Source organism: Carya illinoinensis, chromosome 13, assembly GCF_018687715.1.
Source record: "Carya illinoinensis cultivar Pawnee chromosome 13, C.illinoinensisPawnee_v1, whole genome shotgun sequence".
NCBI classification, from domain to species: domain Eukaryota; kingdom Viridiplantae; phylum Streptophyta; class Magnoliopsida; order Fagales; family Juglandaceae; genus Carya; species Carya illinoinensis.
This window is the reverse complement of record NC_056764.1, coordinates 11,569,259-11,581,771: the sequence shown is the minus strand read 5'-3', so window position 1 is coordinate 11,581,771 and position 12,513 is coordinate 11,569,259. Positions and strand designations below refer to the sequence as shown.

At 43.7% G+C, this 12,513-nt stretch overlaps 1 protein-coding gene across 1 annotated transcript; it reads right to left on the bottom strand.

The window, feature by feature from the left end:
* Positions 1-10,316: 10,316 nt before the first annotated feature.
* LOC122291461 (exocyst complex component EXO70H1-like) lies at positions 10,317-12,513 on the bottom strand. Its single transcript, XM_043099184.1, has one exon. It carries the CDS (start codon positions 12,292-12,294, stop codon positions 10,453-10,455), a length of 1,842 nt encoding a protein of 613 aa, XP_042955118.1. The 5' UTR covers positions 12,295-12,513; the 3' UTR covers positions 10,317-10,452.

Genomic DNA, 12,513 nt, shown 5'->3' with positions numbered 1-12,513 from the left:
TTTCTATGGAACCACACCCCGCTAGACCTGACTTGGACTTTCTTGTTGTTCTTTCTTACAGCTTTCGCAATCACGCTGTAGTCACCCCGTATTAATTACTCTAATGAATGAAATAGTCTTCTTCTTGTGCTTTCCCTCTTTTTTATGTTTGTTTGTATTATGCACGCCTTTCACCATTAGCAATGCGCTGCCTGCTCGCCGATATCGTTGCAAGCTGGCCATCATTTCATCGGTACCCTGCTGAGCATAACTGTATCTCTATTCTTGTTGATTCCGTGAGACTTTTATAGTGTAACCGGCCTGCAATGGAAATTCCCTGGAGTTCACCATTTCGCCTTGTTGATTTGGCATGGTGGGATTACCCGCATTCCTCTAAGGGAGAGGTTCGTTCACTCATTTGGGGAACTTTCCTGTGCAAGGTGATTTCCTTGAGGAAGGTCCACCGGTTAAGTCGGGTAGTCCTGGAACTATCCCATGCTCCTTCAATGGAGTGGTGTGGAGGCCTCAAACCACACCCCCCCTCTTTAAACCTTTAGGGAGGTCATCATCCCTTTGCCGTGAGGGGATGGACTATTGTTTGGCCAGCCCCAAGTCTGGACCCGCGCTCCCTTTGCGAGGGATATCCGAGTGGCCCGAAACCAATCCCGTCTATTGAACCATGTGTGGAGGGACTCCGTTCGGGTAGTTTGCCACTAGACCTGCTCCCCTACGCTAGACTGTTTCATCAGGAGAGGTTCATCATTCCCTCAGGGGAGCCTTCATTCATTCTCCCACTGGAGCTTTCCCACACGAGGTGATTTCCTCGGGGGAGGTCCAACGGAGGAGTCGGGTAGTCCTGGGACTATCCCGCACTTCTCCAAAGGGCAGGTAGGGATGCCTCAAACCGCACCCCTCTTTTAACTCTTTGGGGAGGTCATCATCCTTTTGCTGCGAGGGGATGGGGTATTATTTGGGCAGCCTCAGAGCTGGACCATCGCTCATCTGTGATGAAGGTCGGGGTGGTCTGGAGCCTATCCCGCCTGTTGACCCACTCGTGGAAGGACTCAGTTCGGGCAGTTTGAGATTGGACTGCTCCCATCCGTTAACGTCGCAGGAAATGGGAGTTAGGATCGGGTTGGAGCCACGTCCACTCCTCGTCATAACGGAAAGAGGTACGTTCAGGTCACCTCAGGGCTAGATCCGCTCTCATTCATAGAGGAGGTGGTCTAACTTGGGGTTAGTTCCGCCTGTTGATCGATACGGGGAGGAAGTTTGTCTGGGTAGTCCCTGACTGCACCCTCTCCCGTTGGTCGACGCCCTTGACAAGGGTCACTCCATGCGTCGGCTGTTGAGGATAGGCCACTCTCTTCTGTTGGAGGGATCAAGCAGCCCTTTGGCATTATACCCGTTCCTTTGGTCCCTATAAGGAGTTAAGTCAGAAGGCCTAAGGGCCCCTTGCTTTTCACCACAAAGAGGATGGGTTCATTTTTGAGTTGCCTCAGGGCCAAACTCGTGCTCCTTCGTAGGGGAGGCCGGGATTGCTTGGAGCCGATCCTACCTGTTGACTTGTATGATGAGGGATTCTGCTTGAGCAGTTTGTGACTGAACCCGCTCGCCCGCGTGAGGTGGTTTCCTCGAGAGAGGTTCATCATTCCCTCAGGGGAGCCTTCGTTCCTTCCCTTACTAGAGCTTTCCTACGCAAGGTGATTTCCTCAAGAGAGGTCCACTTGTTGAGTCAGGTAGTCTTGGGACTATCCTGTGCTCCTCTGAACGAGATGTAAGTGTGCCTCAAACCGCACCCCCTCCTTTTGGGAAGGTCATCATCCCTTCGTTGCGAGGAGATGGGGTATTGGTCGAGCAGCCTTAGGGCAGGACTCGAGTTCCTTCACGGAGTAGGTCGGGGTGGCCCGGAGCCAACCCCACCTATTGACCCAAGCATGAAGGGACTATGTTCGAGCAGTTTGAGACTTGACCCGCTTTCATCTATTGATATCATGAGAAATGGGATTTAGGACCAAGCTGGAGCCACATCCACTCCTCATCATGATGGAATAGGGTATGTTTGGGTCACCTAAGGGCTGGACCCGCTCTCCTTCATTGGGAAGGCAATCAAACTTTGGGTTAGTTCTGCATGTTGACCGACATGGGGAGGAACTCTGTTCAGGCAGTCCCTAACTACACCCGCTCCTGTTGGTCGACACCTATGATGAGGGTCACTCCATGCATCAGCTATTGAGGACAGGCCACTCTCTGCTATAGGAGGGATCGAGCAGTCCTTTGGTGTTGCACCCGTCCCTTTGGTCCCCACAAGGAGGTAAGTTGGATGGCCTTGGGGTCCCCCACTCTTCATCGCAATGGGGATGGGGTCATTTTCGAGTCACCTCAGGGCCAAACTCATGCTCCTTCATAGGGGAGGTGGGATGGTCTAGAACCGATCCTACCTGTTGACTTGAAGATGAGGGATTCCGTTCAGGCAGTTTGTGACTGGACCCACTCTCCCACATGAAGTAGTTTCCTCGGGAAAGGTTCCTCATTCCCTCGGGGGAGCCTTCGTTCATTCCCTTACTAGAGCTTTTCCGTGCGAGGTGATTTCCTCGGGAGAGGTCCACCGGCTGAGTCGGGTAGTCCTCCCCCGACTATCTCGCGCTCCTCCGAATGATAGATAGGGACGCCTCAAACTGCACCCCCCTCTTTAACTCTTTGGGAAGGACATCATCCCCTTGCCGCGAGGGGATGGGGTATTGTTCAGGTAGCCTCAAGGTTGGACCCGCACTCCTCGGTGGGGGAGATCGGGGTGGCCCGGAGCCAATCCTACCTATTGACCCATGCATGAAGGGACTCCATTTGGGTAGGTTGAGACTTGAACCGCTCCCATATGTTGATGTCACGGGAAATGGGAGTTAAGACCAGGTTGGAGCCGCGTCGACCCCTCTTAATGATGGAACGGGGTATGTTCGAGTCGCCTCAGGGCTGGACCTGCACTCCTCCGTATGGGAGGCAATCTAACTCGGGGTTAGTTCCACCTGTTGACCAATACAGGGAGGAAGTCTGTTTGGGCAGTCCTTGATTGCACCCACTCCCGTTGGTTGACACCCATGACGAGGGTCACTCCATGTGTCGGCTGTTGAGGACAGGCCGTTCTTCGCTGTGGGGGAGATTGAGCAACCCTTTGGCATTACACCCGTCCTTTTGATTCCCACAGGGAGGTAAGTTAGAAGGCCTAAGGGCCCCCTGCTCTTCACCTCAAAGGGGATGGGGTCATTTTCGAGTTGCCTCAGGGCCAAACTCACGCTCCTTCACAAGAGAGGTCGGGATGGCCCTAAGCCAAACCTGCGTGTTGACCCATAGGATGAGGGATTTCATTCGAGCAGTTTAAGACTGGACCTGCTCCCATCCATTGACATCATTTTTACAAGCATTGGGATCAAGTTCTCCGAAGCATAGTTCTTAAAATAATCACGCATTTCTCATTAATGGTAGTTACACTGGTACCCTTAGGGTCAATAATAACAAGAAAATATACATGCATGTTTTGGCATCATCAGTAAAACATTCGTAGATGTTCGGTGTTCCATGGGTGTTACAATTCGTTCCTGCAAGAATCTTGTAGCCAATACGCCTTGGGGCGATTGCTGGCGACTACCACTTATGGGCCTTCCCATCGTGGTCCGAGTTTGCTTTCTTCCCTGACCACTACCTCTATCTTCTTTAGCAAGAGATCCCCTACCTTGAATGACCTAGGCCACACCCTTCGATTAAAACAGCGCTCCACCCTCTTTCTATATGCTGACATCGTCATCTCTGCTTCTTCTCAAACCTCCCCTACCAAGTCGAGCTGCTCTTCCAGGTGCCGATCATTGGAGTGTTTCTCATAGTGGTGCACTCTATGAGTTGGGATGTCGATTTCCACTAGTGGCATGGCCTCGTGACTGTATGCAAGGTGAATGGGGTCTTGCCGATTGGTGTCCTTACAGTTGTCCTCTAGGCCCACAAGTCTGGCGGGAGCTCCTCTACCCACACCCCTTTCTGATCATTCAGATTCTTCTTTAATATTCGTAACAGGGTCTTGTTGGTGGCTTCCACTTGACTATTCGACTGAGGATGTCCTTGTGACGAGTACCGAAACTTGATCCCCAAGTCCCAACACCACTTTTAGTAATGGTCCGAGTCAAACTGCCTTCCATTATCTAACACAATGCAGCAAGGCACCCCAAACCAACAAACGATGCTCTTCCAAAGGAAGCAACTAATGTTATTGGTCGTGATCATTGCCAGCACTTCGGCCTCAACCCATTTGGTTAAGTAGACCATCGCCAGCACCACGAATTTCACTCCGCCTTTCCCCTGGGGAAGGGGACCCACCAGGTCAACTACCCATTGTGCGAATGGCCAAGGAAAGACTATCGGCGCCAATTCCGTTGGCCAGCGATGGATGATCCCCATGTACTCTAGGAATTTCTTGCACTTCCGCACATACTCCTCGACATCCTTTAGGCTGTGAGGCTAGTAATACCTAGCCCACATTGCCTTTCCCTCTAGTAACCTTCCCCTGGCATGATCTCCACAGATTCCCTCGTGTATTTCTGCCAATACTTACTGGGCTTGCTTATGTGAGATGCATCTTAACAAGGGCCACTGTACCCCTTACGGTATAGCACCCCGTCGACTATGGTGAATCACGCCGCCTGATATCTCGTCTTCCTCGCCTTTTCTCTGCTATCGGGCACCTAGTTGTCGTTCAGGTATCTCCAGATGTCCTACACCCATTTGGGCACACCCGATCCAACCTCCAGCAGCTCAATCCCTATAGTGGGAACATCTATGGTCCATAGGATGGCCAACTCCAGTGCTGGGGCAGTCCCTTGCCCGAACATAGATTTTGCCAACTTGTCTGCCTTTTCGTTTTCTACACAGAGAATTTGCTAAAACTAGAAATATTAGAAATGGGTGTGCTCAGCCTGTACTGTCGCCAGGTACTTTCTCAACTTCTCGCTCTTCACCACGAATTCTCCTCTCACCTAGCTAACTACCACCTGTGAGTCTGCTATGAATTCCACTTCCTCCGTGCCCAAGGATCTCTTTATTGTCATGCCGAGGAGGAGCGCCTCATAGTCTGCCTCGTTATTAGTGGTCTTGAATGCCAACTTGACGGCATAGTCATGCTCCTTGCCCTCATCTGTGATAATGTGCACCCCGTTCCCCCTCCAGCCCAACAAGAAGAGCCATCAATGAAGATTTGCCAGGGATTCACGAGTGGTGCACCTCTTCCTTCGTCGGGAAAACCGAAGAATTCTACAATGAAGTCAACCAGGACGTACCCTTTTAAGGAGGCACGGGGGGCATATTCTATGTCGAATTCGCTTAACTCTACTGCCAGTTTGTGAGGCGGCCCTAGGCAACCAGCCGTTTGAGGGCTTTTCGTAAGGGGTTCTGCGATGACCTTGACTAGGTGCGCCTGGAAATACGGTCGGAGTTTGCGGGTGGTTATTATCAGCACAAAGGCGAGTTGTTTGACCCAGGTATAACTGACCTCCGCTACTCTATATGCTCGGCTCAAATAGTAGACTGGTCTGTGGACCCTGTTGTCCTCCCATACCAAGGCCAAGGAAACCGCTTGTGGGGAAATGGACAGGTACAGATTCAGTGTTTCTCCACACTGGGGTTGGCTGTAGCGCCTCTCCTATCTCGGTCCTGACCCTGACGGTCGCGTCGACCCAGTTCAGGTCAAGTATAATTAGTCCCAATGGCTCGTTCGCCTCTACCTTTCTTAACTTGGACTCGTCTCTCGTGTTGCCCTTGGCGGGGTACACTCAAATACCGGGGGTGGGGTCAGGAACACCTCCTTGCTTGACAAGGTGGCCCCGACTCCCCCTCTCAGCCCGACTCCCACTTTGTTCTACAAGGTGGTCATCCCGGTTTTCTGTCGGGCTCTTCGCCCTTCACCCAATGTTTCAAATACCATTCCCTACTGGCCGGTACAGCCAGTATATACCGTACCGGCCACTGGTCCAGTACAGATATTATACATGTTTCATACCGGCCTAAATATCGGCTTTATCAATATTTCAGCTTGTACCGGCCGATATTTCAGCTTGTACTTTTTTTTTTCTTTTCATTTTTTCAAACTGTAAGCTCTTTTTTGACCCTCAATTTAAACCAAATTATTTATAATTTATATATATGTATTTATGCATAATTTATTCATATATAAACTATTATTTTGAAATATAATTTATATATATATATATAAATATTTCAATACGGCACACGAAACGGTACCGGTACCGAAATATTTCATTCTCGTGCCTTGACCGGTACTGCATCCGGTACGGTATTCAAAACTTTGCTTGCACCTCCCTGGTCATCAACTCCCTTCACTGTTCAGTCAAACCTCCGGGCCCTTTGAGAGTGGGCTCCTGCTAGCATTCAAAGGACATATTTGACTGTAAGATCAATCAAATCCCACAGACAGTACCAATTGTTAACGCTGTATTTCCTATGCCTTTGGGCCTGACTGCTCGGAGGCTCGGGCCTTCTATTACCTACGCACACAAAATCACTCCCAGTTCCAACAACCTGAGGGGTCGCCGAATATAGCTTTCGATACTTAAGTCAATCTTGTCTAGAGGAAAACTCTAGGGAGATTGGGAGTTCTTTTTTTAATTACCTTTCTATGGGGCTCAGGGGGGGATACTTATACCTGTCTCAAGGGTAGGGAGCTCCATGCCTTGCCTCTCTGAGTGGCCCCTGCCAAAGCCCAATTAATGCGACTTGGCCTAAGGAGGGCGTCAGATCGTGCTATCCTATCGAGGTGGCATGCTACTTCTTCCCTAGTGATAGGGGTACTGAGCAGTGTTTTAAATTTCGTAACCGGCCACTGGTCCGATACATAAATTTTATCTGTTTCGTACCAGTTAAAATACCAGCCATACCAGCCGATATTTCGACCTTTACTCTTTTTTTGTTTTCATTTTTTCAAACTACAAATTCATTTTTTGATCCTCAATTCAGACCAGACTATTTATAATTTTTATATATATGTATTTATGTATAATTTATTCATATATAGACTATTATTTTAAAATATAATTAATATATATATATAGTTTATTCATATATCAACTACCCCGAAACGGTACTGGTAATGAAATATTTCGTTCCAGTATCTTGACCGATACGGCATCCGGTATGGTATTCAAAACATTGGTGCTGAGTGCCCTTTGGATCACGGTCCACTCGACCCGTTGGCTTGATCCTCGTCCTCTTGGATTGGGGTACCCGCAGTCATGTGGCTTGGAGCCATACGACCTTAGGTCTTGCCTTGGGCTGGGTGCCATACCCGCTTGAGTTGTGCTGAGCTTTTGGGAAAAATTTCTCCCTAGAGCATCCACATTGGTCTATACATATGTATATGCAAAGTCATATTTGCATAATATGAGCCTAAATCCATCTACATTGGATTATGCATCTTCAAATATTTGTATAGATATGAACAATATCTTTACATGTTTGAAGATATACTATTCACTCTCTAAAATATATTTTACTCATTTTTTCTCTCTCATCCCACTCTCTTTCTACATATTTTACCTTTACATATTTTACTATATATTTTACTCATTCACTCTCCAAAAATTATTTTACTCAAATATTTTATATATTTGAAGATCAAACCCGTGCACCTCTCTCTCACAGGTTTTGAGTACATATATTGGGTGCTAATAAAATTTATTTGGATGCTAATTACATGTATTAACTCAATACATGAAAATTACAAACTCTATTAAAAAAAGCAAAAAAATTAATCAAATGATAATATTTTATTATTATTTTGTCTCAAATTTACATGAGTCAATATAAAAATTTTGCTTATATGACAAATTAGATCTCTAAAAGATATAATTTTACATATGTATATGTATAAACTAATGTGGATGCTATAAGAAGCTACATGCCTGTATGTATTATACTCGAAGGAATAATGTTAATTGATTGATCATGATTAGTCTAGGTATAGACAACTCGTTCCTTTACATTATTTTATAATAATATCTTAAAATACTTTAAGAACTGGACCATATCTGGGCACACAACTCAGCTAAACCATCCATGTCATCAGAAATTTGAAAAAAAAAAATAAAACAACGTAAATGACTTGATATAAAAAGATCATTTGATTTTTTCAAATATGTTTTCTGAGAAGAAAACTTTCAATTTTCTAACTTCAAATTTCAATGCACACATATTTAAAATCCCAAAATTGTTTTTTCATCACCCTAAAAAAAGAACATTTTCTACTTTAAATATTGGACCTCTTATCACTTTCACAACTAAAAATTAGTTTTCCCATTTGTTTTCCAAAACATGCATGGATCATACGCGCGTTTTTAATTTTATGAATGGAAGGTCTAAATTGAAAAAATCGAACCCAGCCAACTGGTTTGGACCAGTTCACCATTTTTCTTTCAGCAGAGCATAAACTTGCCCAATATTTCTTCATGACCTTTTCATAAACACTCAAAAGATTCAAACACAAAAATACAAAACTCATCACTCATAATCAAACACTAAAATCCCAAATCTGACCAAAGTGCATCCAACTTTAAACACAAAAATTTTTAAAACTAACATTCACATTTAAATCTCAAAAGAGAGATGGGAACATACCTCTATGAAGTTAATGGATGGAGACCTCTCACCGGAGGCGATGCTAGGGTTTCAGAGACTTGAGAGAGAGAGAGAGAGAGAGAGAGAGAGAGAGATGCGTTGCTTAGGTTTTGGGGAAGCTTGCTAGGGTTTCAACCTTCGGGTACTTGAGAGAGAGAGAGAGAGGGAAGATTCTCGAAAATACGGGTTAAAAAAAAAATCGGTTTTGGACTGAAATGATGGTTTGGTTCGATTTAGTATCGATTTTATTTTTTTCAAAATTGGTTAAAATCAAACTAATTCTTATTTTTCTTTTTCTAATACTGGACTGTACCTTTATATATATATATATATATATATATATATATATATTATTGATAGCAAGGGATTTTATAAAAAATGAATTCCTCATGCATTGTTATTTTTAACCTCACAATTTGTTATGCTTTGTTCATAATTTAATATATGATTGTAGAGTTTTAAATATTAATAAAAATAAAATAGATGTTATATAAAGAGTAGATGGATAATATAATATGCCAATCGGTTTTGAATGGAATAGGAAAAAAAAGTAAAACATGTGACATTAGTCAAGATTTAACTTTACTTTTGTTTAATCAATTAGGATGCTCTTGGCCAGAAGATACGCTCAAGCTTGTAGCTCCCTCTTATGATTAGGGCCAGCCAACGTCCGCTTAGGCCATTGCCTAAGGTCCCACTTCATACAAGGCTTCCAAAAATAAAAAGTGAGATCTTTTTTATTTAATTTTTTTTTAGAAAATTATAAAAATCATTTTAGTAAAAATATTAAATATTTTTTTTTTTTTTTTATCTTTCAATGTGTGCAAGGGCCATGATACTTAATTTAATATTTAATACAATAAATAATTTATATTTTCAAATATTCTTTTCTAAGTTATTGCTAAATTGAAGAACAAAATTTATAATGAGGCCTCAATTTAAATTAAAATATTAAATATAAATTCAAAAATTTTTATCTAAAGACTTTAAATAAAGATTCATTTTATTGAAAATTTTGAAAAATGGTATGATATAATAATTTATATTTTATTACATTATAATTAAAAATTACTCACTTAAATTTTACCATAGACCTCAATTTATATTAAGTCACCCATGCCTATAAGTAATGCTATTTGAAAACTTGTATATCACACATCATTCACATGATCTAATTTGATCTGTAATATTCAAATTTTATAATTTATTTTTTAAATAAAATTATTTCTTTTATAAATAGAAAAGACAATGTCACATGTATGCACAAAATTATACGTATTGAGTGACAATCATATTTTATTAATATATATATTTTTTTAATTTACATTTTTAATTTTTAATTTTTAGATTTTACCTCTTTTGGGTGCTAACACAAAAAATCATGCATATGATTATATAGGTAAAATTGTAAGTATAAATAGAATTTTTCTTTTAAGTATTTACAAAATTCACTTTATGCATCCATATTTCAATTTTCTTCGCGTCATTTCTTGAAATAATTAGATACTTGGTGGTGATTGTACAGTATTTTGTTGTTTGTGGGCGCTGGTTGCACCATATGATTTGGAAATGTTTTGAGAGTAAAAAAGAAAAAGAAAAAGAAAAGATTAAAAAATAACGTTTTTAATATTATTCAAAATTAAAAGTAGAGAAATTAGAAAGTAAGGAGAATCAAAGAATTTTGTAGTATCTATATTATTGCTGATCCAGATCAGATGTATCCATCTCTATACACGTGTACATAATTATCTTCAATTTGAATTTTCTTTTATTTTTTTATGCACAAAAAACACGAGCCCAAAAATCTCAATGGCTTTGCCCACCACGAGAGTGGGAAGACGAAGAAGATGACGAAACACTCCCTGCACTCCCGGTCGCATAGAACAAATCCGACAAGTAATTCCCCAAATCATCTGGGGCATATCTGACCAAAGATTCAGATCCGAACCTCAACTTGCCCCGATACTTGTTGTAAAACTCCTGGTACGCCGATCTAAGCTTCTTCGCCACCGAGATTTTGATTTCGTCTCTTAGTTTCGAGTCCGTAATAATCCATGCACTCTGTTTCCTATACGCCTCGTCAAACGCCAGATTGAATTTCTTACAACAATCCCTCGCTTGCTCCAGTGAAATCTCAGCCGTCGGATTTTCGGGCAACGAAGAGAATACCTTGTTCCAGCCAATCCGCTCGTAGTTCGAAGCGTACTGTTTGACTTTTGATTCGTGGTTCGTCACCCAATCCTCTCCGAGGAGGAGTTTCAGATTCGACGTGCGCACCTTGACGACGACGTATTGGAGGTTGTTGGCTAAGAACAGGTACGAGAGCGCCGCATCCTTGTAGAGCTCAGTTTTGCCGTCGAGTTTACAGAGGAGGACGAGGATCAACCACGCAATTCGAGTCGAAATCAGACTACAGTCGGACTCTAGGCTTCCGAAGTCGGATTCTGACGGCGATTGCAATATTAATGGCCAGTCGGTGACGATGTCGGCCAGGACGCCGCTGTAATCGGCTAGGAAGGAGATGTAGTTCATCACGTAGCGTGTGAGCGGGTGAACCCCACCTCCGAGTACCGGACTCTTCGACGTGTCCTTCTGGATGGCGGTTTCGAAGTCCGTTAGCATCGTGTGCACCGCCTCACCGAGCTTGACCAGAGAAGAAACTGCCTGTGATCGAACGACGGAGGTCGATTCATACGAAAAAATAGATTCGATCTCTGGCCAGGAATCAGCGATAGCTTCGTACATGTCCAACATACGAAACATTTTCTCGGGGGATGTCTTGATCTTTGCCACCATTTCCGGGAACTCAAACAAGCTTATCGCGCTATCTCTGGAAATCTCAGCGAAGCAAGATTCTCTGATCGATTCCGAAGCCGAAAACACGCTATCACACAGAATCCTCTCTCCATAAAAGAGAGTTTTCACGGCCATTTTCACAGCGTTCAACCACTGCCTGATCTTCAGCTCCAAAACCTCCCAATCGATCTTCTGCACTTTCGAGAGAGACAGCCTCTCAACCCCGAGATGATACAAAGCCTCATCGATGATAGATTTACGTATTATTTTGTAGATTTTCACGCACTCTTTCCCATAACCAGAAGCTATCATACAGTTTGCAATAGCTTCTAAGTCCGCCATCGCAATCATCGAAGCTCTCTCCACCTCAGATACCGACTCGACAACTACACGAAACTCGTCCTCCGACTCATCATCCTCCACGTCAGAAACACTAGACCTCGCGGCCGAGGATCTCGAGGAGCGGGCCGAAACCGATTCGGGATCCAGGCACGCCCGATTGGCGGACAAAATCTGATAGAACTCCTTCTCCAACCGCTTCATAGCCATTTGCATCAAGGTCTGGGCCCTGACAAGCTTTTCGGAGGCCGCTTTTTGGGTAACAAAATATTTCATGGCGGACTGCAGGTCTCTGACGGAGTGTAGGAACTGTTTGGATTCAGAACGGTCGTCGTGGAAAAGGGAGGTGATTTTGACGTAAGAGGAAGCGTCCGTGCTCCACTTTATAATAAGGGACTCTGCTATTTCGATATTTTCATCCATTAGCGATTCAGAGAAAGTAGTGCGGGAGGGTGAAGGAGGTGAGATTGCTTTAGATGGAGGTGAAGATTTGAACAAGAAATTATTCCTCATTCCGATTTTCTTGGCAGTCACTGTATAATCTCTCGGTATTTGTTTTTTCAGATAGGATTTTAAACAGACTAGGAGAACTGTGAAAAAGAGACGGGCTGTAGATTCTTGTTCTGGCGTATTCTGCTATGCGAGAGATTTGGAATATTGCTTGATGGAAGGGGAGGGAATACGAGCTGGGGTATTTATAGAGGAAGGGAGAGGGAACAAAGATTCAAAAGC